At 35.1% G+C, this 26,171-nt stretch overlaps 2 protein-coding genes across 9 annotated transcripts in view; one reads left to right on the top strand and one right to left on the bottom strand.

The window, feature by feature from the left end:
• LOC131165420 (exocyst complex component SEC8) overlaps nucleotides 1-3,921 on the top strand; it is an 83,513-nt gene extending 79,592 nt beyond the window's left edge. For all 4 annotated transcript variants that reach the window (XM_058123223.1, XM_058123220.1, XM_058123221.1 and 1 more), the window contains 5 exons: nucleotides 2,246-2,347; nucleotides 2,493-2,567; nucleotides 3,049-3,144; nucleotides 3,238-3,287; nucleotides 3,370-3,921. In XM_058123223.1, the coding sequence (XP_057979206.1) occupies nucleotides 2,246-2,347; nucleotides 2,493-2,567; nucleotides 3,049-3,144; nucleotides 3,238-3,287; nucleotides 3,370-3,457 (411 nt within the window). In that variant the 3' untranslated portion in view covers nucleotides 3,458-3,921. The remainder of the gene's footprint in view (nucleotides 1-2,245; nucleotides 2,348-2,492; nucleotides 2,568-3,048; nucleotides 3,145-3,237; nucleotides 3,288-3,369) is intronic.
• Nucleotides 3,922-4,639: 718 nt separating this feature from the next.
• LOC131165419 (kinesin-like protein KIN-UC) overlaps nucleotides 4,640-26,171 on the bottom strand; it is a 41,044-nt gene continuing 19,512 nt past the window's right edge. For all 5 annotated transcript variants that reach the window (XM_058123214.1, XM_058123216.1, XM_058123217.1 and 2 more), the window contains 5 exons: nucleotides 18,264-18,389; nucleotides 17,255-17,380; nucleotides 16,097-16,240; nucleotides 15,873-16,001; nucleotides 4,640-4,976 (listed from right to left, as the gene is read on the bottom strand). In XM_058123214.1, the coding sequence (XP_057979197.1) occupies nucleotides 4,816-4,976; nucleotides 15,873-16,001; nucleotides 16,097-16,240; nucleotides 17,255-17,380; nucleotides 18,264-18,389 (686 nt within the window). In that variant the 3' untranslated portion in view covers nucleotides 4,640-4,815. The remainder of the gene's footprint in view (nucleotides 4,977-15,872; nucleotides 16,002-16,096; nucleotides 16,241-17,254; nucleotides 17,381-18,263; nucleotides 18,390-26,171) is intronic.

Here is a 26,171-nt window from a genome sequence, read left to right as displayed (position 1 = left end):
GCAGGGTAGGAGGCCTTTTAAGGCTTTATGTCTGGATGTTTGTTCTCTTGGTTTTCAAATTCAGAATGTTTCCTTCTTTTCTCCTTTTCTTGGAGGGTATGGAACTATCTTTTTGGTTTATTTGAAGAGAATTGGGTGTGTTCAGAGTCGGTGAAAGATTTGTTGGCAGTTGGCTATCCATTTTTTAGGTTTTGAAAAGGATAAGGATGCAACGACCTTGTGGAGGTGTGCAGTTTTTGCCGTTTTGTGGGTGATTTGGTTGGAATGAAATGCTTGTATTTTTACAGGAAGAGGATGTCTTCTGTTATGCTTGGGGATGGGATTCAGTAATTTTGTGGTTTTTGTAGCAGGTTTTTTCAAAGAGTTCTCATTTTATGATTTTCATGGAGGATTTCTTATGCTCCTCCTCCTTTTTCTTCTTGGAAAATTATTCTTTTTTGATCAAGGAAAAAAAGAAGGGAAGAAGAGAGGAGGAAGGAAGAGATATAACTGGGGGAACTCACATTAAAAACTTCTAGATTCAAATTCATCAAAAAACTTATTTATAAGAAAGCCTAAATTAAATGAAGTTACCCATGAACCCCTAAAATTACATAAAATTACAAAAGAATCCCTAAAACACACCTCTATTATACCTCCCTGCAAAAAAATACACATAATCCTATTACTTATCAAACTAAACACACACACAATAAACTAATTAACTGATCACAAGATTCACAACAAATCCCTTGATCCAGTTCTTCTCAATTCACCTTCATTGAGGACCCATGGTCTGGCTTCTCGTTCCTATGTCACGCTGGTTTTTTGTTTCATAAATTTAGTCAGTCCTGTAGGTCAGACAAGCCTCTTAACATTTAGTAATTTCCCATGGTCTATCAGCAATAATAAGAGTCCAATTATTTTTAGAGAAACCAATGCGTATGTTTGATCCATGTACATTTTTGGTAGGTTGTGTGGATGGGGGGTGGCCCTTTTGTGACGTTTTCCTTGTACAATCTTTCCAGTATCCATGATGCCCCTGTTTTACATTTCTATAATCAAGATGACATGAATAAGAGATTTGGGGCTTTGACAGCGTGAGTATTTTTTCTTGTGAATCCTTTTATTCTTAGCTTATTAAGTCCTCATCTGCTCATCTTTTCCTATTTAATTTTATCGTGAAGACCGCAGCCCCTTTTAAGGCTAAGACTTTTGTTTTCTGCATGAGTTTGAATAAGATTTTTCTGCATGAGTTTGAATAAGATAAATACTAATGACTTTGTGAAGGAGGACGTTAGGTTTTATCACCTGATTTTTGTGTGTTGTGCAAGCAGAGTAGTGAAACAGCTGCCCACCTTTTCCACATTCTTTTTAACATTGATAGAGGAAGAACGTTGGATAGGGTTAGTCCAAGGCTCTGAGCACTTTTGAAGAGATGTTTCTTATTAGATTTCGAGGCTTTGGCAGAAGGATGCTAGAATTGTGTTGCGCTTTAGTGGTCATTGTGTGTTGCATTGGTTATGTTAGACTTTTTGTATCTTTTGTATTTTGATCTTTTCTTTGATGCTTGGATTTATAATCCTTTGTATGCATTCTTTCTCAATAAAATTTTTATTTTCTTATAAAAAATAAAATTAAAATAATTTACATGTGTAGTCCAACTAAAGGCCTTCCAAACAATGAATTATTTACAAATGATCAAGTTATCTTTGGCTGCATTAGGATTGTGAAACTTGAAAGGAAGCACAAATGCACCTATTTAGTGAATTATTTAGCACATTCCTATTTACGTCTCATTTGTACAAAGAAAATGTTCTGCGACCATACTATCTTTCAATGTGCCAAAAATTAACTTAGAATCTCAGGACCTGTTTAGTTGTAGAAAACAGTTTTCTTTTTTCATTTCCAGATTTCCAAATAATTATGAAATTGCCACCTTATTTCTAGTCTCCAAAATTTATATGGGAAATATAGAAAACAAACAAGATGATTTCCACCTTTCCCACACAAATTTGGAAAAGAAGGTGGCAGTTTAATTATTTTGAAAACTGGGAATGAAAAAAAAAACTGTTCTTCTCAAGTAAGCAATGCCTTAAATCTTTTTCCTGCTTTCTTTAGCTTTTGATTTTGTTGTATACTGTATAGATGGTCAATCTGAGGGGAGTTTCTGTCTTACTTGAACCCCCCATTTTTTTTTATTGAATTTAATATGCTTGTTGAAATCCTCAGAAGAAAATCTGACTTATTCTCTCTCTAACTGTAGATAACACGTAGGGATGAGGAGATGGCACCTTTTATTTCAGGAGTTAAGCGGAATTATATTTTTAGCGGAATATGCGGTGTTGCAGCAAATGCATCCATCAAGGTTGCATGACTGTATAAATAAACTTCCATCTATTTCTATCAGCTGACTTTAAAAATTGTTGTTCCAATTAAAATTAAATCTGCGCATATTATATTCTTCTCTCTCTCTCTCTTCCTAAATTACTGACGCTGCTAATTATTACTAGGCTTTGGCTGATATGAAATCTATCAACCTTTTTGGAGTTCAGCAGATATGTCGTAATTCAATTGCCTTGGAACAGGTAAAATTGAAATCCTATTTTTATGTCTTGCTAAAAGTGTTCGGATAACCTGAAAAATGTTCAGTCTACATAAGAAAGTTTTCTGTTTCATAATGTTTATCAACATCTTTCATTTGTTAATCAAATGCATTGCATCATTCGTTAGAGTTTCACCTCCTAAAACAAAAAAGGGGAAGGATCTTTCTGGCTTGTTTTATTTTGAGATAAAACTGGAAAACAAGGTGCATTTTTTGTAATTCTTTGGAACAATGAATGGACAACAAAAACTTTTTCCACAATTGAACTGGCACCTTGCAGTGATGCTTCGTTTGGTTGGGTTTTAGGGAGAGCTGGCCATAAATATAATTAGGCTAGGCATCTATGCATGCAGGAGGGAGGATCAATCTGTAATGATACAAAGATTTGACAAATCACTAAATTAGTGCCATGTCTTAATAATGTTTTGTTAAATACTCTCACCTGTTAAATGCTGACATCACAGGCACTAGCAGCCATCCCATCAATTGACAGTGAAGGGGTACAGCAAAGATTGGACCGTGTTAGGACCTACTATGAACTTCTAAACATGCCATACGAGGTAAGTTAATTGTGCTTGTACTATCTTATTGTGCCTCCCTGTTGAATTTTAATGTGTCAAAATCTAAAGTTGCTACTTCACTACTGTTCTCAGGCTTTGCTCGCCTTCATTACAGAGCATGAGCACTTGTTTACTGCTACAGAGTGAGTTGATGCAACTCTCTTTTCATTTTAGTGAACAAGTTGTGTATATATTTTGAATAACATTCTGTAATATCTTTGTCAGGTACTCTAATCTTCTGAAGGTTGAGGTCCCGGGAAGAGAGATTCCTGCTGATGCACTTGATCGGGTGTCTGAGGTTTTGTCTCATTAGCTTTCTTAGGCGAGGAAGTGGATTGATTTTTTTGTGTGGGCGAACTATAGGGAACGTTCATTCTAGGTTTTGCGCTTGCGAATGTGCATAGAACGGTTGAATAATTATTCCTAGTTGGTAGATGGAGCGCACTGAAACTGAAAGCGGAAATCATTTCAAGTTGCCACCCCACACATTCCACTTAGTGGTAAAATTTTGTCTGGAAATACGGTTGTTTTTGCTCTGTAATTTTTTCATGTGTATTTATTAATTTTTGTGTGCTGGCTTTTCTCTTATGAGCTCCATGAGGCTTTCCCATGTTGGGAGGAACAGATGTAGAAGTGTGTTTGTAAATTTCATGTGCTGTTTTGACCGCATTTGAACATGTTAATATGATCTGAAAGAGGGCACATCTTGACAGGATCCAGTTATAATTCATCTACTTGTTAAGAATAAAGTTAAAAGTATTGAAGGTGATGCTGTAATCTTGGTTTCAATGGAAGCTTGTAGTTGGTTCGAGGCATGACTGGTTTTCTTGGGGTGTGGACCTTAAACCTTTTGAACTAAATTAAAACTCTAATTTATTTCTCTAGTATGTATGTACATTATGTTTGGATTGTGAAATGGAATGAAATTCAAATTTCATTTATGTACCAAAGTAAAGTTCGAGAAATTCATTAGCTGAAAGACGGAAAAAAAAAAAAGGTCATTTCCTTCACTAGTTGAATCTCTGCTTGTAGCAAACAATCTGCAAATTGACTGGGCTGAGGAAAATTAGATGTAACAATATGGATCCTGTTGGGAAGGATACTGTTCAATGTTCTTGGAGCCTTCAAGTTTCTGTAGCATTTAAAAAAAATAAAGCAATCCAATTCAAAGAGCTAGCCAATTATTAACCGTTGAAGCATGACATTCAAATTTTGATTAAATGTGAAAAAAATTATATTAAATTTTTACTAAATTTACGATGTGTTGTTCATCTGTTGATAGACCTTGTAGCATTTAAAAAATTATGGCCTAACTGCACGTTAAGTATTACCATAAAAGAAAATTTCAAGACCAAGAAAAAATTTAAATTTATTAAAGTTTCCTTTTTCGTAGCCATAGCCATTTTTTAAAAAATATTTCCGTGGTTGGGTGATATTTTTTTCACTATATCCTCCACAACCTGTTTGTCTATATGTCACAAATATGACTAGGGAATTTGCCTGGCTAAGCAAAATAGAGGGCACTGATATTGTGTGCACTTCAAAAATTGCACTTTGATTTGTGTAACATTATGGGGTGAGCATTGAATAGAACATGAAGAAATCAAATTATAAATTTGATTTTATTTCATTTTAAAAAAAAAAAGGAAAATGGAGGGACAGTCCTGTACATCATCTTCTAGCTTGTTTCCCATCCATCTCAGCAAGAAATTTAGAATTCAACTTCAAAGTCTTATTTGCCAAGTTGCGGATATCTTCCCTGGTGGACTCAACTGATATACGAGCAAGTCCTTGCACCCCTCCACAGGATATGAAATCCTTGGCATTATCTTCTGCAACCAAAAAAAAAAACAAAACCTAAGCAATCATGGAGTGATTTTTTTTTCCCTAACAAAAATGGGGAGACCAACAAAGACACACTAAAGGATAACAGATTGTCCAATTGAAGTATAAACTAATAACTGTGTTCGATACTCTAGTATCCGGCTCAGCAACCTAATTGCAGTGAGAGACTCCATGAAGAAATCATAACAGAACCATCATTGGGATGAAACAATGATGGTTCTTTTTCCTCTAGGAAGGAATAGGGTTCGGTAAAACACTTTGATTGATTTCAAAAATGCTAGTGTATGCATGATGAACTCCAAATTTCACCAAATCCCAAGTTACGCATGATGCTTTCATTAATCATAGAAAGCCAATTTTGTACCAATTTCTAGGCAACTAGACTTCTGATAAACATCTAGAAAGGTGGATTTTGGGCTAGGTTTGAGAATTGGTAACCCACCATCACCCAATTTTACTGCATAGAAAATATTTTGCAAATAAGATTTGTCTCAATCATACCATAATTGTGTGCGAGTGTGTGCACGCACACGCATACATGTGCATATGGCACATATAAAGTGAAAATTTTGCTAGGCCAGGTGCTGGAAGCTGCCTCCTGGACAAAACATTAAATAGATAGGGATGTGTTCTGAGATGCTGCTACTTGAATAATAGCGCTATATGGAAAGAAGTGCAGCATGGTCATGGTACTGATGGCAAAAGTAATGGCTATGGCCTTGGATAGATGCATCTTTCTACTTCAATTTAATATGAACCATTAAATTGAGACGGTTATACAATGCACACCTCTCTATAAAGGAGTCTTCTTGTGTGGACGCAACCCTACCCAAGTTTCAAAACCACAACCCTTGCTTAACACTCGCCCAAATTCATTAAGTGAGCACCTGATGCAGCATGCAAGCAACAACTATTACTCTTCCAATTCTTATGGTATTTTAATTGGATCATAATTCCAAACTTTCAAGGTATTTTTAGTCAAGAAATTATTATTTAGTTCATTTAGGTTCCATAGAATAATTACCTAATCTTCTGAGCATTTGTAAAGTTGATGGACATCGGTCATGCATCAATGGTATTGAAGCAGGCCTAATCCACCATGGCTGTCAGTGTTTTATAGGATTGTCTAGAAGTTTAAACTCCTAGAATTCACAACTTCTTAAATTGCCTTCCCAGTCACCATCTCCACCATCATCATTATTTGACACCAACCTCCGCTGTCCCCCACCATCTCAAACCATCACTTACGAGGATTTCTTATTCTCCTGTTTTGTACTCTTTCCTAGTCATAATATTCTTCTTTTTTTTATCCAAAAAAGTTGTCAATGTTCTTTGGCACAGCCATACTCACTGGTTGTCAAAACCCTAGCAGCCATTTGCACCGATCTTATTAGGTTGGTTTAAAGAAGATTATGGGTACAATAACCGTATCTCTTTTGTTTGAAGAAGATGATGGAGCCATGAGACCGTACACTCATATGAAGAAGATGAATTCAAGGGACTCAAACCAAACTGGTTCACGGCAACAGAGAAGATGCTTCATTCAGACTGAGCTGAAGTGACCAGTTCAATGGACCAGACCAAACTGGCCAGATAGCACATTTTTTAAAACAAATGTGATAAACTTCGCTTTGGAAAAGTTTGATTCTAAGATAAGCAAGCTTAATTCTATGATTTGCACTCTTATATTGATCATTGATCCAAATTATTGTGAACTAGAATATAGGCCTTCCGTTCTATCCATTAAAGAGGTAGTCTAGTAAAAAGAAGCTACCATTGAGATCGAAGAATCACTCCACTGGGAGCCAGTGATCTGAAAGTGACATCAAGGCAGATTGCTTTTCATCGCTTTCCTTAAAAGACTTCATTCTCCTCCACAAGGACAAACAATTGTTGTGAAGTGGATTCTACCAAATACCCTCTAAGATATGCAAAGAAGCACTGTCAATCTGCATTTGTATGGACAACCATAGTCTACACGCTTTTTGGTGCTAGTCACAACCCTAGATTTAAACTAGACACCCCATGGGGTATATCTAAACCCAAGAGTCACATCCTTTAAACACTTCTATACATATCTTTATTCACATGTATGATTTGGGGACTATTGTTGCAATTTACCCATAAACATATAATGTTTTTCTCAATATTTCTTTGTAGATAAATAAAATGATTATTATATAGTGAATTATGGTTAGCCAGTGTGATGTTGCTGCATGTAATAGAATTATTTTTCAATTTACAGTTACTTTGACAGAGGGAGATAAGAGTGCCCCAAATCTATGACAAACTCCTGGACATTTGGACACACCTCATTATTTTGAAAATTTTCCAGCATTCCTCTACTTTTAAAAAGTAAATAATGATACTAATTATATTCCATTTGTTTATAAGATGGTAATAATAAGAGAACATTGTGTAATGAGAAGGAACATGCCTTTCCGGATCCATGAAAACTGAATATTACTTTTGCTCTATGAATCTGCCTTCCAGTTCTCAAGAGACTAGGTGTTTTATTTATTTTCCACACTCCTACTTAACTCTTAGCTTCTTTTTCTCTTAAACATCACCATAACCAAACCATATGTATATGAAGTTTTTAAATCCAAAAAGTCAATTTTATGAAATTTCATTTTGTATACTTCAGCATCAGAGAAAGCATCTTGGTTCAAAGGAGATCTCTAGTAATACTTCAGTGGCACTAGACAGAATGCATGTTCATTCACATTTTCTACAAATTGGACTAGAGCACAGGGAGATTTATTTTAATAAATTGTTTCATTTTTTTATATTTTTCATTAATAAGATATAGAATTTTGTAAAATATTGTCACATGCATGTATTAATACTAGTAAATTTGTCACAACCATTGCATGAGTTTCACTATATCAACATTATTTATTTCTACATCACTAATTGATTAAATAGATATGTATATCAAATAGTAAGAACAAAAAATTTTATATTTGGATAATTTAAGGTATATATTATTATTATTAATTTGAAGTACCAATAATCAAGCTTATCCCTCTTTATCATACACAGACACATGTATCTATTGCATTAACTATATATGATCTTCTAATATATAATACTAATGGAGTTTATTTTTTACAATCAAAATGTTGGAATAAATTCTCCTAAGTGTGTAATTTTAAAGTTAACCACCATAAGATTGAATTATTTTATTTTATACAAACTTCTACTGTAATCATCCAGTGTAGTCATCATTTATTATTTAAAGAAATGAATACATGCAGTTGTAATTAGATTTATTTACATTTTGATATCTACACTGTACATTACTAATGAAGTCCCATTTCCTTAAAATAAATTATTTAAATGAAAAATTAGTATCAACTAAGAAGTCATGTGACAATCTTTACCACTGTATATTAAAAAAATAATAATAAAATTATGGTTAAGTTACTGTGCAAAAAAAGATGCACAAATTTTGCAAACTAATAGCTGTAGATGTGTATATGCAATATTAGGATACTCATGTAGATATATATATATATATAGGTTGGTATGTCATTGGCACTTGTACAGTTGTACTTTTATAGAGATTTTGAAAACTACCTCACACCAGTACCTATATTGATATTTTGTGATTATAATCTAGCTCTAGAAGATGCAATTGTATTGCAGATAAAATTTTGAATGCGCGAGAAAATTAGACAATAAATGTATTAAGTGAATGCAGGCAAGGTATATTCTGATATTAGTAAACAGGAAAACAACAAAAATCTGATAAATTAATACGAGTTTGATTCAAATCAAATTATTTTTATTACTATAAGATAAATTGGAGGTGGATTAAATGAAGCTTAATAATCAATTTTTCAATGTAACATGAAGTTTACCTCTTGGTGAAGAATTTGAGTTTCTTACAGGAACAAGATTAATCCTTTGAAGAGGTCCATGAAGGATCTCTAAAGAGGTTCTGAAGAGGAACGAGGAGATTGCTCAAATTTCAACTACGATTTGGACAGGGTTGGTGGGGGCTAAAGCAAGACTTATTCCAGATGATTTGATATTTCAAGAGGCTGATGTTGACGTCATTCGGGTAATGGTGGGAGTGCAAGATCAGAATATTTTTAAAATAGAAGAAGTCAAGACAAGGACATTCAAGGAGAAAGAGAAAGGGCTATGAAAGCTAAGAGGAAGAAGGAGATGCTGGGGGATGATAGTTTTAATCTCCATCATCCCAAGAACTTAGCAAGGAAGATGAAGATGAGTTTGACACCATGAGTGAATCGGAAAGATGTCTGTTGCTAGATCAATTAATTGAAAACCATGGATTCAGAGATAAGGAAGCTTAAAGAATAAATGAGAAGCTCTGATCAGAGATCAGCAAGGCCCTCTAGAAGAGATGGGTTTTAAACTGAAGAGCCCTCTGCCAAAGACCCATGTGAGAATAAGTCTAGAAAAACCTAAAATCTTCAAACAATTATTCTTTAGTGATTGTCAATGATCAGCCTAAAGATTGGTGCTCTTCTTCTTTAGGAGTTAGCCAAGGGGATCCATTATCCACCTTTCTTTTTGTCCTTGTGGTGGATGTGTTGAGTAGAGTGGTAGACAAGGCTGAAGAGGGGATTGTGAGGTATTAAAATGGATAAGGAGGAGGTCCTAGCATCTCATTTGCAGTTTGCAGAAGATACCATATTTTCTTAGATGACCATTTTGACTCTTTTGCCAACATTCTCAACATTCTGCAAATTTTTGAGTCTCTGATTTTAGAAATAATCAGGGGTTAATTCTGATGGTCTTAAATTTCTACAAAATTATCAAAATTTCTGTTGAAATTTCTACTTTCCGTTGCCCTCAAAATCGAAATGGCAATCGATTTCCATCTTGCATAATTAGCATCGAAAATTCAACAAATCATCCAAAATTTATCAAAATCTCGAAATATTAGCGAAATTTTTTGCTATTCTACATATTGAAATTTTCCTAGAATTCACGTGAGATTTAGACACAGTGAAATTTCTCTCTTAATTTATATTTTTTTTATTCAAACAAAATTACAAGGGCTTTTAAATTACATGAAAAATTAAACTTTCAACAGCATTTTATTTAACCATTAATGTCTAAATTATCTTTATTTGCATAATAAATAATATTTAATTAATTTATGAAGTTCATTTCTGTTAACCTAATATGTTAAATACACATTGTATTACAACTATAGCACAACATAGATGTATTTAATTTGTAATATATTAGTCCTAAATTTACATTATTATGTATATTAAGCATTTCTAAAGTTTCATAAAATAATTCCATGCTTACTATTGATTTCCATCATTTTTTTCAAATCAAAATTGAAATTTCTATACTTTGGGAGCTTCAAAATTCTAGTTGAAATCAAAATTTAAGACCTCGATCTTGACAGGATTTAGGGGATGACCTCCCTAGCTGGATGTGGTGTTTTAGATTGGCCTTTGGTCTCCTCTTCACTGGTGCATTATTAGGCATTTGTGACAAGTATCCAAACCATCTCAACCACCCCTCCGCTCTCTTATCTCCGTATTATGTCTAACTTACCCCAAGAATGTTCTCTCAATTTATCTTTTAACATTATACTGCTCATCCACCTTAGCAATCTCATTTCATTTTTAACCATCTCAATCGCCCCTCATCTTATCTTCTAGAGGCACTATGCTAACTCATCATGAATATGTTCATTCTTTAATTTATCTTTTAACATTATACCACACATTCAACTTAGCATTATCATTTTGGCAGCTTTTATTTTTTGGATATTTTATTTCTTAGTTGTCTAACATTCTAATCCATATAGCATAACTGGTCTTATACCTTCCTATAAAGTTCTCTTTTAATTACGAGTATTTCTACGATAACACAATATGTCTGCACTTCTGGATTTCAACCAATTTGCTTTAACTTTATGTATTACATCATCTTTAATTTCTCTTTCAACTTGCACGTAATAGATCGAAGGTATCAAAATCTAGTACTGCCATTAAAGTTCTAAACCATCAAGTTTAATATGATATTCCTCCAACCATGACTAAAGTTACATTTCATATATTCTATGTTGTTTCAACTTATCTTAAAACCTCTTCTAAAGCTTCTCCCCATAATTCTACTCTGATTCTCCTCCACCCTCTTCCTTTGCCTGAGCATGGGACTAACTATGTATGGAAAAAATTAATTAAAATTTTAAGTGCATCACAGGTGGAGTTAATCCTTCGATACAACAAACAACAAAAAAAAAACCAATCCTTAAGTCCCAGTAGGTGGGGTCAGTTATATGAATCATTTTCCGCCAATTAATACGATCATGGATCATTTCTTTTGACAGATTCAAGGCTATTAAATTCTTACTCACTATCTCCTTCCAAGTTATTTTTGGTCTACATCTTAAAATAGGAAATTTATTCGCAAAATTAGAGTTCTTGAAGTAAATATGGCATTAAAAAAGATGAAAAACGGGAAATCTATAGGACCAGATAAAATACCAATTGAAGTTTGGAAATGTTTAGGGGATGAAGGAAATATTTGGTTAACTAATCTACTGAACATTATAATAAAAATCAATAAAATGTCAGAAGAATGGAGGAAAATTACGTTAGTATCTTAGTACCAAAACAAAGGCGATATTTAAAACTGTAATAACTATCGTAGAATTAAGATTATGAGTCATATGATGAAATCATGGGAAAGGATAATTGAACATAGAATAAGACTAAAAACAAGAACTTCAGAAAATCAATTTAATTTTATGCCTGCGAGATCAATAATAGAAGCTATTTATCTTTTAAGAAGCTTAATGAAAAAGTTTAGGGAAAAGAAAAAGGATTTGCATATGGTTTTTATTGATCTAGAGAAAGCTTATGATAGATTACCTAGGGAAGTTTTTTGGTGGGTTTAAGAAAAGAAAGGAGTTTATAGCATATATACTAAGGTCATTAAGGATATGTATGACAGAGTAGTGACTATCATAAGGACTGTAGGAGGGGATTCTAGAAATTTTCCAATCAAAATGGGTGTACATCAAGGCTCTACTTTGAGTCATTATCTTTTTACACTAGTGATTAATGAACTTACTAGGAATATTCAAAATGAGATCCCTTGGCATATGTTGTCTGCAGATAATATCGTGTTGATCAGTGATAGTAGGTGCGGAGTGGAATTTAAGCTATAACTTTGGAGAGTCACATTAGAATCTAAAGGGTTCAGGATAAGTAACATGATATATGAAATGTAATTTCAATAATGTAAGGAGTAGTAGTGGAGAGAAGATTAAACTAGAAAATCAAGAGATTAATAGCACTATTAGATTTAGATATCTTGGATCTTTTATGCAAGTAGAAGGGGAAATTAATGAAGACATAGTCGATAGAATTAAAACAGTTTCGATAAAATGAAAGAGCACGTCAAGTGTGTTGTGTGATCATAGAATACCCTTAAAATTAAAAGGAAAGTCATATAAGACAACTATAAGGCCGCTATGCTTTATGGTTCAGAATGTTGGACAACTAAGAAACAAAATGTACAAAAAGTAAAATTTGCTGAAATGCAAATGTTAAGGTGGATAAGTAGTATAACATCAAAAAGTAAAGTAAAAAATGAGCATATACGCAATAATTTAGGCATAGCACCGATTGAAGATATGATAAAAGAGAAGCGACTTAGATGGTTTGAGCATTTGAAACGCGGGCCTAGTAGAGCATCTGTAAGGAGGAGTGACTTAGTAATTATTTCTAAAATAAAAAGGGGTAAATAAAATAACTTTGGAATTAGGTTGTGAGGAAGGATATAACAACCCATAATCTAATAGAGGAAAACGCTTTCGATCAGGTGAATTGACTGAAAAGGATTCATGTAGCAAAACCCCACCTCCTGGGACTAAAGGCTTCTCCTTATTGTTGTCGTAATTTTTTTTTTTTTTTTTTTTTTTTTTTTTTTTTTTTTTTTTTTTTTTTGTCCTTGAGTCACTTGATAATTTTATGAAGGAAATTTTTGGTTGAACTAGTTGCTTGAAATTATATAATTTTAATAGTTAAAATATTTCTACAACTGTTCTTTACACACTTTACCATTAAATCATTTTATCAAAATTCTACAGGAAAATTTGATCTTTTTAGATTAATAGTTGCCAGTTTTAAGAAGATATTATTTCATGCAGGATACAAATTCATTATATTATTTAAATAAAAATTTTATGATACTAAAAATAACATTATTGACTAGAGTTGACTTCTTATTAAAAAAAAGTTAAAATAAGGACATTTTTGTTTAGTATAAGTGTTCCTATGGGCCATGTAAGAATATTTTGGTTTTAAAAAAATTGAAAAAATAAGAATATTTTTGTGAAATGTAATATTTCATTTAACGTAGGCCCATACGAAAGGCAATTTTGTACAAACAATTTTAAAGGAAGTTTTAGTCAACCACCATGTTTTACATCTTTAACGAATTCATACTTATATATAGGGGATTAAAATAGCATATTTGGCTTTTGAAATTGTCCAATTGAGTTTAGAACATTAATTATGACCTATGAAACATTTTTTTAATATCTTATAACCTGTGCAACCTTATTGTATTTCCAGAAGCAGATAGTGCTTGAACTCAAACAAAAACAAACAAACAAAGAAATAGGCATGCTAGTAAATTATATTTACATTGTTTGCAAAATATAATGAGTTGTAAATTTTTAAGTTATTCATTCTGCAGGGTAGCCAAATTACAGTGGCAGTTCTCCGGTTTCACTGCCAGTAGTACATTTCACCCCCAATTAATTAATTGTTAAGCTCAATACAAATTAGCAAAATATGTATAAGAACTTCAGAAAGCAGGGTAAGAAGTGTTAAAGCTTGACGTACATTGTTGACCCACAATCTGACAAATTAAGCTTTTTAGGAAAGTAACAGCTACCGTTGCCAGGAGGTCCAGGTTTTAGTCTTGTTGCCCGCATTTATTGTGTGGCGGTCAAAATTTATCTTATTCATGTTATTATCGTTTGTTTATTTCTCGTAGTTGGGCTGCATGTGTGGGGGAGTGTTAAAGATTGATACACATTTTTTTGGCCCACAATCCAACAGCTTAAGCTTTTAGTGATAATCTAACAAGAAGAAAGAGAACTCTCTTTTCCCTATCCCCAGTGCAGTGGCCAAGAGATTAGAGGGTATCCAAGAAGATTCCTTTGGGGGAACAAAGGTGAGGTTTTTAAATATTTTTAATATCACCTCATTAAACGGGGAGAGGTTAAACAACCTTTACAAAAGGGTGACCTTGGCCTCAGATCCCTTATTATCTTTAATTTGAGGAACAGCTTTGGAGATTCATGACTCAGAAAAATCACCTTTGGAAGGATGTCACTGCTGTCAAGCAGAGTCTCTATCATAATGGTTGGACCTCAAATGTTTCAAAGGAAGCACATGATACAAGGTTTTTGGAAATAGATATATCAGAAGGGGATGGGAGAATTTCTTCCCTCTCATCTATTTCCATGCGGGGCATGGAGTAGATGTTTTCTTCTGGCGTGATATTTCGTGTGGTAATTCACAACTCAGCTCCTCTTTCCCTTCCATCTTCAGACCTAGAGAGCAACCAAGATGCCCTTATTGGCCAACTCTTGGAGTTCATCAGTCAAGGGATTGTTTGGGATATTCCTTCGAATAGAAATGCTTTTGATAGGGAACTTGATATCCTTAAGAGATTTTTTCAGCCGTCTCCATAAGTCTCATTGTCAGGCCAGTTCCAATGAGCCAAAATGGAATTTAAGGAAAGATGAGAACTTCACCGTCAGCTCTTTCTATAAACACCTTAGTTCCCCGGCTGTGAGCAGCACTAACTTCCCTTGGAAGCTGATAATCAAAATGGCAGCCCCTTCAAAGGTTGCCTTTTTTACATAGGAAGCTACCCTTGGAAAAACCCTTACCAAAGACGATCTTCAGAAAAAAAGTCTCCCTCTTGTCAATAGATGCTTTTTATGTTTGGAGCAGGAGGAATGGGTTGATCACGTACTCCTGCATTGTTCATGGACCAAGAAATTCTGGAACTTAGCCATCTCCATTGTAAATCAGAAATGGGTCACTACAGCTACAGTTGGGGGTGAACTATGGGTTTGGAAAGAGACCAGATCTAACAAGAAAGGGAGAAGATCTCTCTCCCTCATTCCCCTTGCTATTTCCGGGCCATGTGGAGAGAAAGGAACAGAAGAGCCTTTCAAGGAATTATCTCTCCCATTCAGACTATCATGGACTATTGGATTGCTATGACCTCCAGCTGGCATTCTGGGCTAGTAAAAAGGGACCCCTTTGTAATACTTGATTTTCTTGATACCTTTCAGTAAGGGGCGTCTCTTTCTCGTTGTTTCTTTGTACTAGGTGCCATCCCCTTGATGCCTCATTTTATATAATTTCTTTTTGCAGATCGAGAGAGAGAGAGAGAGAGAGAGAAGAATAAGAAGAAGAAGAAAGAGAACTGATGCAGCAAAGCATTTATTGCTTTGCTCCCTTGCAACATCAATTCATATCCATTATTGATGTAAATAATGATTATTATTACTTTATCATTATTGATTTTTTTTTTAAATTATTTTACAATCACCTTTCTAAAATTAGTTTCTCCCTCTGAAAATTTTGATGGAGAAACAATAAACCTATATAGTTGACCTAATAATAAACTTTAAAAATAAAATTAAAGTGACAACATTTTGATCTTTTATTTTCACTACATTATTTGCCCTATTTAAGGTTTTCCTTGATCTTTTAACAAATTGGAAAGAATCTTGTCTGACAATAGTTTCCAAATTATCCTCACTAATTGCCATGTTCCAATTTATTGCCTCTAAAAAATTCCTGAAAAATTAATGATAGGGGAAAAATTTATGCTGTAAAGCTTACCATTTTGTGCTAAATGACAAAGAGCAAGCTCAATGTGGCGCCGAGTTGAAGATGTAGTAGTATTAGAATTGGCAATCAACCATTCAAGTAATCCCTCTTCAAATAGAAGAGAACGGCCTTTTCTATGCCCTGTAATAAGTTAAATTATTCAAACTCACTTATTAGCTAAGATGGACTAACAACTAACAGAATGCAAATTTTATGCAAAAATAAAATCTACAGACCTTGAATAATTCCCCGCGATTCACATTTTGCAAAATTAGCCATTCCTCTAGCAACCTGTGCAATGATATTGATATTCCCAGATCTAACCATTCCCAGGAGAGCCTTGATGCACCCATCTTCTTTCAGTGTAATATGCAACTTTTCTGTCACAAAGCGAAAGCTGCATCAGAATTGCTTCCATCTGATGATGCAGTTTCTTTGGAATTCATGGATGATCCAGTTATATGTAGCTTAATTCATTTTGAAAGAATCACAGGGAAACAAAAAAAAAAAAACAAAACAAAAAAAAAACAAACAAACAAACAAGCAAAAACGAAAAACTGCATCAGTCATCTGTGAAGCAAAAGATTATTGACAAGCAAGAGGGGTATGACGAATACATCCCACACCAACCTGAACCCCGCCCCTCAACTGCCAAAAAAGGCAAAATTAAAGGATTGTCTCTTTTACTTCTCCATGGATCTTTTCATCTAGTTGCTTCAGGAGTGCAGGTTTTCTGATATGCATAGAGATTGGTTGGCTCTATTAGCCTAATTTTGTTCATATTTGATTTATTTATTCCTTTCTGTATTCTGTTTTGTTTACGAAGATTTCTTATCGCCCTTTTATATTCTTTTTTCCCTTCATGAAGTTTCTTTTTCTATAAATTGCTGGGATGACTTGCACAATAGGTTTAAGTATTTAATAGCATGATTAGGCAATGTTTTAAAAGGTGCACTTGAAATTAGCCTCAGGGTCTTAAACTGCCCAAGGCATTATCAAAAATACCAAACTCCGGGAAGAGAAATAGTTCATGCAACAAGGCTTGCAATTTGCAGAAAAATTGGGTCTTTGTGCATTTTTTAGATAAGATGTACACACATTGGATTTTCAAATTTTAAGTGAAATTTGGTTATAAAAATTAAGGCTAGAAAATTTAATCAGATGTAAATATGAAAAGATTGAAGAAGGTTCTAAAGTGAATGCATCTCTACGCACTTGAACCTAGACCTTGCCAAAACAATTGAGTTGCATCTTGGATCTTGAACAGAATTTGAATTGTCTAATGTTATGATTATCTTTTTTGTCTAACTTGGTTTACTTCAATGAAAATTTTCAAATTTTAATTGTAATTATTAATTTAACACAGTTTCGGCTGAAATGTCTTTCCATCTTACCATTTCCGCATAAATTAGCAATTGCCCCAGCAACCATTCTAAGAGTTTGCAGATCATCTGTCTTGGATGCTGCGTTCGTTAGTAGGCGAGCACCTCCTTTGTTCATTATTAAGCCTTGATTCAACTCTGAGAATAGAGAGAAAAATCAGTAATCTTTCAGAACATGTTAAAGAATGCTGTCATTTTACTTACATGTCATCAAAAAGAAATAAAGCAAGTCAACTAATCAAATTATGTCCATAAATTTTATGCTTAAGCACATTAAAGGTTACTTGTATTTCTATATGAATGTCTGTTCGGCATTAAACTACAGCCAGGCATAAAAAATCAAGAAGCAATGAGGATGCAATCATGTCAATTTTGGAGAATACAGTCAAGTGAAGTATTCATTTCTCTAAATATCTAATTTTTCAAATTGATGCATTATTCTAGATCACCTTAAAAAATACTCAATTATATTCAAATTGGTATGAAGGAGCTGTAGGAACAGCATCACCATGAAAACTGACAAAGCACACAGCACAAAATTGTATCTGATCCATTAGAAGAAAGTTAAAAAAATAACAATTATGCATCAAAATATTTTTATACTTTATTTTTTTCAGGTAAGCAATTTACTGCATTGATGAGACATACATGGCAAAAAGAAGTATCAGAAATTAGAATTCCTCATGATTGGAGTACAAACACAAGCTGGGATTTGCTTCTTTCTTTTTAATTCAAAATAACAATGCGTAAATAGTAAAGCACAATCTCTTTCCTGAACAAAGCACCACATCCCGACAGGGATTATATGGTGAAATTATAAAAGATAAATATGTAATATATTTGAGCTGTAAATAGACACATGTCATGATAATGGATAGACTAGAAAGCACTATAATGGACTGATCAAAGGGCATGCTATTTCACTACTATAAAATTTACATTTCTAAATTTATAAACTGTTATTTCCGAGCAAAATTCATAACATTGAATAAACAAAGACAAGGCAAATATTCAGGATTACCATTCATTGCCAAATTGGCAATCGCCCCAGAAGCCACTCTAAGAATAGTTGCATTTTGTGATGATTGCAACAATCTGAGCAGTGCATCTAAACCTCCTTCCTCCACAATCTTTTCCTGATTGATATCTGCAATTGAGTAAAGGGAAAAAAAGAAAAGAAAAAAAAAAAACTAACTAACTAAATTAAATGGACGTCTAACTACCTTGAAATAGCTTCATAAACAGACTTTCAATTTAACTAGAGAAATATACTGTCTACAACAGAGCTACTTTGTGACAACCAAAGTTGTATATGTAGTCTAAAAGGTGCACATAATTTTTTACGCATTTGGCTCTGGCTATTGAAAGTGAGGCAGACGTCCAGTGAGTGAAAAGTAAGCCACCAAGGCAGTCAAAATGAACGAGGCTTCAATATACAGCTGCAAATATATTGAGAGTTGAAATTGTTCCAGTTTTGAACTCCTCCTAATTTTGGTGCAGAATAAAAGCAGAGGCTTGTAATGCAAAAATTAATCAATTACCTACTTCAATATTAGCTACAAAAACACAAGAACCAAATTTTCCAACATGTTCCACACTGTGTGTGTCTATGTATGCGCTAAGCAGTGTATATTTATAATTTTTATAGATAAAAAGAGATTTCCTTAAAGAAGAAAGCATGTATAAAAATGAGAAAAAATTACAATAAAGAAATACAAAAAATGCAACCATAATAAATGCCCCTATGAAGAAAGGAGAAGAAAGAAGAAAAATATACAACCAAAATAACATAGCCAGCCATGCAGCCAGTCTCACTGTAAATCCAAGAAACACACCCCTTTAAATTGATCAGCTGCAAAAGGCCCAACTGAAGCCACATAATGAATTTTATCCCACAGCATAAACACATCATCTGTTTCCTCATAAAGATGTGTGCATTCCATCTCAAACAAATATCCCACAAAACATGGAAAAACCCCATCTTCCAACCAAATATCCCACAAAACAGGAAAAAGCCCCACACCTACACAAATCCAATCCATCTCTATTAGAACACAATCACCATAAAGGAAACAGCAAACAAATCCTCCACCAATCAGGGAAACCTAGCTCTCCATAAAAAAATAAAAACGAAGACAAAAAACTAAAACATAAACTAAAACTAAAAACCAAGAAATAAAAATAATAAAAAAACAAAGAAAAACAGAGGGAAAAATAACCAAACAACTGATTCCAAACCCTTCATGAGAAAAAACCAGTGATTTGAAAGGCGTAATCAAGGTGCACCTTGAGGCGATTTTGGCCTAAAACACACCAAGGTGTAAGTGAAAAAGCGCCACAAAGGCGTACACAGTGAGAAGGCGTACACATCAGGCAAAAAAAATTGCCCTTTTACACCTCAGATGCAAGGTGTACGCCTTTTGGGATTCTTCGTTTAAAGCATATATTTAAAAAGCCAGAACCCAGAATGCACCTGAAACCCTATCCTCCTTCCTCTCTCTCCCGCAAAGCTTCTTCTCCTCCGTGCTCTCGACGAAGCCTTTGCTCTCTCTTCGAAGCCTCGATGAAGCCTCTACTCTCTCTTCAAAGCCTCGACGAAGCCTCCGCTCTCTCTTCGAAGCCTCTGCTCTCTCTTTGAAGCCTCCAGTCTTCTCCTCTCTCGACGAAGCACTCGTCTCAACGAAGCACTCTCTCGACGATTCCTCTCTCGGCGAAGCTTCTTCTCCATCTCGGACAACTCCACAACTGCCTCCAACAATTCGTCCAAGCTTCGTCGAGAGAGCTTGGCTAGCTTCGTGACTACCTACTTTTACTATTTCACTTTTTATCTTTCCAACATATATAAAGCAAATTTAAAATAAATTATCTTTTAAATGTATATAAAGATATAACAAATTGAAAAGGATGTGATATTTTGTATTAAAAATTGGAATCAAAATATAAATTATTTTTTTTACAACTAAAAATCTTAAGGCATGTTGAAGAAAATAATTCTTATTTTAATTTTTAATTTTGTAAAATTATAAAATAATAATTGAATTTACAGTTTTTTCAACATTTATATAAGAAACATAGCAAATATATGTTTTTAAGGATTTGTTAGGTAAATATTTAAAAATTAAAATAAAATTTTATACTATATATAATTTATTTATTTATTAATTATTTTAAAAAATGCTTACGCCTCGCCTCCCGGAGGGTAAAATGCCTTGCCTTACACCTTCGCCTTTTAAAACACTGGAAAAAACAATGCAGGAGAAAAGGAGAAGCAAAATTCTGAACAGTTGAAACATAGAATACACAGATCCAGAGATAAAGCTTTAGAAGGCCTCCTACTCCGCAACAGCTTGTTGGTGTGTTAACTGTGTCAAGAACAACCAACCAAATAAAAGCCTTAATCTTAGGGGTGTCTTGTCAACAGAACAACAAACAGCAAAGCAAAATATTTCTTTCCTTACTTCAGCCCACAATTATTTCCTTATTTCTCAATTCATTATTTTGTACAGTTAGCATATATTTAGTTTACATGTATGGGGCTTGACAGATTATAGTTTACATGTATAGGACTTGACAGATTATAGTTTACATGTATAGGGCTCGAATCATGCTAGAACTTATTTACTTTCCATGTATAGCATTCTTGTAAAGTCTATATATAATATACAGAACTCAAGGCCAAACCATTCGGCCATTCACACAATACTTTGACATGGTATCAGAGCCAGCCAACTGCTAAGCTTTTTCCCTTTTGAATTTTTTTGTCTTCTCGGTTTTGGAGGTGTCTCTCGTTTCTGAGGCTGTGGTGGTTTTTTTTCTCTTGTGGAAATTTTTTTGTTCTCTGTTATTTTGGTATTTCTGCGGCTGAGTGGCTGTCGGCAAAGCAGGTTTTCTGGTTTTCCATTTATTTTTGTGCAGGCAACAGCTTTCTGTTGCTATTTATGGTGCTTCTCTGTCTCGGCACAGCAGGTTTCTGTCCTTGTGATTCTCGGCACGGCAGGCAACAGCTTTCTGTTGCTGTTTCTGGTGCTTCTCTGTCTCGGCACAGCAGGTTTCTGCCCTTGTGATTCTCAGCACAGCAGGTTTCTTGGTTCAAGATTTATTTTATAGTGCAGGAAGGTTGGTCTTGGTTCTCTCTGTTGCTGTTTCTGGTGCTTCTCTGTCCATGTGATTCTCGGCACAGCAGGTTTTTTGGTTCAAGATTTATTTTTTAGTGCAGGCAGGTTGTTCTTGGTTTTCTTTGTACCTGCATTGATTTATTTTTTCAGCTTCTAGATTTTCTGGTCGTCTTTTTCTTTCGACACAGTTTGTTTTTTCTTTTTGGGCTTCTCGATTTTCTCTTTTATTTAGAATGGACTCCGCACCGATGTGTGCCAAGTTTACAAGCAACAATTATTTTGTGTGGGCTTTTCAATTTGAACTTTTCCTGAAGGGAAAAGATCTTTGGGGTCATATTGATGGCATGGATTGTGCACCCAATCCTGATAAATCCAAGGAGTCAACGGCTTGTCCTTCATGGGCTGTGCTTGGTGCCAAGGATTCAGAGGCTTGTCCATCATGGGTTGTGCTTGATGCTCGGATTATGTCTTGGTTTCTTGGCTCAGTTGAGCCACATATTGTCCCCAACTTGCAACCTTATCACACCGCTCAATCCATGTGGACTTACTTAAAAACAGTATATTATCAAGATAACAGTGTCTGTCATTTTCAATTAGAGCATGCAATTGCCATATTTCAACATGACAATCGTTCCATCCAAGACTATTATTCAGGGTTTTTGACTCTTTGGAACGAATATTCTAATCTGGTTACTGCGGATGTTCCTGTTGCCTCTCTTTCCATTATTCGACATCTTCATGAGACTAGTCGTCGTGATCAGTTTCTTATGAAACTCCGCCCCGAGTATGAATTTGTTGGCTCGTCTTTGCTGAATCGCTCTCCTATTCCTTCTTTTGACAGTTTGTTTTAGTGAGTTACTTCGTGAAGAACAACAACTTAGTACTCAAGTTACTCTGGCACAATCTCATGGTAGTTTAGGGTCTGTCCCTGTGGCTTATGCTGCTCAACGACGAGGACCGCCTACGCATTCTAGCACCTTGCAGTGTTTTTTCTGCAAAGAATTTGAGCATATCACTACTATTTGTTCCAAGAAATTCTGCTCTTATTGCAAGAAGGGTCACATTATTAAAGACTGTCGTATCTGCCTGCAGAATCGTCAGACATAGGCATTACAGACTTCGGTTATTGTAACCTCCACAGTGAATTTTGCGGCCCCTAGCTCTTCTTCAGGTGACTCCTCTATTCCTACACCTCCTACAGCGAATTACTGCACACCCGAAATAGTGCAATAGATGCTTATTTCGGCATTATCAACAATGGGGCTCCAAGGTAACAATTCTACTAAACTCTGGTACGTGGACTCGGGTGCCTCTAATCACATGACGAATAATCCCACTACCCTGTGTCATATTCGGCCCTACGCTGGTCAATCTGCTATTCAGACTGCCAATGGCAGTTCTTTGCCAATAGCTGCTATCATATATGCCTCTTCTAAGTTCACTAATGTGTTTCTTACTCCTCAGCCTTCCAAGAATCTTATTTCTGTTGGTCAATTAGTTGATAACAATTGTGCTATTAATTTTTCTGGTATTGGTTGTGTTGTGCAGGACCAGGTAACGAAGGACCTGATCGTGAAGGGACCTAAAGAGGGGCACTTGTTTCCACTACTTATGCCTATTCTAGCAAATTCTCCAGTTTTTTCTATTACGTCTTTTACTTGTAATAATGTTTGAGATCTTAGTATGGTGTGGCATCGTCGTTTAGGTCATCCCAATACTCAAATCTTATCTCATGTATTGAACTCTGGTCTACTTGGTAATAAAGAACATTCTTCTTTATCTCTTTAGTGTGCCTCTTGCAAACGTGGTAAAAGCAAAACTCTTCCCTTCCCTTTGCATGCTAGTAGAGCTTCTCAATGCTTTGATCTTATCCATAGTGATGTTTGGGGACCTTCCCCAGTTAGTTCACATGAAAAATTTAAATACTCTGTGACTTTCATTGATGATCATAGCAGATTTACTTGGATCTACTTTCTTCGCTCTAAATATGAGGTTTTTCGTACTTTCACAGAGTTTTTAGCATATGTTGACAATCAATATTCTGCTTCTATTAAGACATTATGCATAGATTCTGGTGGTGAATATGTGTCTACTGAGTTTCAAGCATTTTTGGCTTCTAAGGTATTATTCATAACGGAAAAATCATAATCTCCTAGATGTGGTACGTACTCTCTTGATGGAATCATCTGTTTCGTCCTTGTTTTGGGTTGAGGCTCTGAAAACTACTACTTACTTGATTAATTGTTTACCTTCTCAAGTCCTACTCATGGAGTCTCCCTATTTCTGCTTATTTGCTATGCAACCTAATTATGATAACCTCTGTACCTTTGGTTGTGTATGTTTTGTTCATTTACCTCCTCATGAGCGACATAAATTATCTGCTCAATCTGTTCGATGTGCATTCTTGGGATATAATGTGTGTCAAAAGGGATTTGTTTGCTATGATCCTTCATTACATCGTACACGCATTTCTAGGAATGTTATTTTCTTTGAAAATCAACATTCTTTCATGTGTCCTCTATACCTTCCTCTTCTACTATGACTCTCCCCTCCTTTGAGGAGTAGTTCTTGGATCCTCATCAAGTCAGTTCTCATTTTAAACCAAGTATTGTGTATACGCGATGCTCCCGCCCACAGTCTCTTCAGGTAGCTCATCCGATATCTGATCCTACCACGCTCCAGATTCAGTCAATTGCAGCACCTCCAGAGGTCTTTTGTACGTCACTTTTCTCGAGTGTCTGTACCCCCGGATAGGTATGGGTTTCCCTCTTCAAGTTTTGGCAATTATGTTTCCGCTCTTACTGCTGCATTGTCCAATTTAATTATTTCCACATCTTACTAACATGCTGCCAAGCATGATTGTTGGCGACAAGCTATGCAGGAAGAAATTGCCGCTCTAGAGGCCAATCACACCTGGGACATTGAGCCTTGTCCTCCCACCATTGTTGCTCTAGTTGTAAATGGGTTTACTCAGTCAAGGTCCGATCAGATGGAAGTTTCTGTAGCTAAGATGACTTCTATTCGTATTATTCTGGCTATTGCTACTTCCAGTGATTGGGCACTACATCAAATGGATGTCAAAAATGCTTTTCTTCATAGGGATCTAAAAGAGTGTCTTTATATAAAGCCACCCCCGGGCTTGTTTACCTCTCCGACTTCACATGTGTGTAAGCTTCGTCGCTCTTTTTATGGTCTCAAACAAGCTCCGAGGGCTTGGTTTGATAAATTCCGCACCACTTTATTACAATTTTCATTTTAGCAGTGCAAGTATGACATTTCATTGTTTCTTCGAAAATCATACATGGGTATTGTTTTTCTTTTGGTTCATGTTGATGATATTGTGATTATTGGTTCCGTTTCTGCTTTACTTGCTTAGCTCAAGACTCATCTCTCAAAGTATTTTCATATGAAAGATCTAGGGTCTCTCACATATTTTCTTGGTCTTGAGGTGAAGCATAGTTCCCCTGGTATTTCACTCAATCAACATAAGTATGCTAGTGACTTGGTGACCACAGCTGGCCTTCAAAAGGGTACTTCTGTTGATACTCCCATGGAATTAAATGTCAAACTTCGCAAAGAGGAAGGTGACTTGCTTGCTGATCCCAGTTTATACCGGAAGTTGGTGGGTAGTCTTGTCTATCTCACCATTACTAGACTAGACATTTCTTTTGTAGTACAACAAGTCAGCCAATTTCTTCAGACTCCTCGTCATCTTCATTTGACTGTTGTCCGTAGTATCATACGTTATGTTCAGAGCACTTTTGCTTGCGGTGTATTCTTCCCAATAGGAAACTCTACTCACCTTGCTGCTTATAGCGATGTTGATTGGGCTAGTTGTGCGGATACATGTCGCTCCATCACTGGTTGGTGTGTGTTCTTAGGTGATGCATTGATCTCTTGGAAGAGTACGAAGCAAGACAGAGTTTCTAAATCATCAATGGAATCTGAATACCGGGCGATGTCTCTTGCTTGTTCTGAAATTATTTGGCTTCGAGGTTTGCTTGTTGAGCTAGATTTTCCTGAGATTGATCCTACACCTCTACATGCCGATAATACGAGTGCTATCCAGATCACGGCCAATCCTATCTATTATGAGCGCACGAAGCATATTGAAGTCGATTGTCACTCTATCTGTGAAGCATTTGAAGCTCATGTTATCACTCTTCCACATATTTCCACTGAATTACAAATTGCGGATATCTTCACCAAGGCTCTCACTCGTCATCGACATTGCTTCCTAAGTAGCAAATTGATGCTTGTTGATTAACCCGCATCAATTTGAGGGGGGCTGTCAACGGAACAGCAAACAGCAAAGCAAAAGATTTCTTTCATCACTTCAACCCACAATTATTTCCTTATTTCTCAATTCATTATTTTTTATAATTAGCATATATTTAGTTTACATGTATAGGGCTAGAATCATGCTAAAACTTATTTGCTTTCCATGTATAGCATTCTTGTAAAGTCTATATATAATATACAAAACTCAAGGCCAAACCATTCTTCCATTCACACAATACTTTGACTTGTCTTTGTCTTTCCAAATACTACGATGAAGAAGAAAGGACATGTTTTCAAGAATCAAATGCCAAAAAAAGATTTACAAGAATAACCCCCTGATGAATCTAGAACACATGACCAAATATCCCTTATATTGGATGGACAAAAGCACAGCAAGGAAAAGAGCTCCTCCACCTTCCTATCATTAAGAGACCTATGACAATGGAAATCCCCCAAGAGATATTATTCCTGTTAGAGATCAAAATGAAATAAATAACTCCATTACGCAGCAAGGAAAGACAATACAGATAAGG

This window comes from Malania oleifera, chromosome 10, assembly GCF_029873635.1.
Source record: "Malania oleifera isolate guangnan ecotype guangnan chromosome 10, ASM2987363v1, whole genome shotgun sequence".
Classification (NCBI taxonomy): Eukaryota; Viridiplantae; Streptophyta; class Magnoliopsida; order Santalales; family Ximeniaceae; genus Malania; species Malania oleifera.
This window is presented reverse-complemented; position numbering and strand designations above follow the sequence as displayed.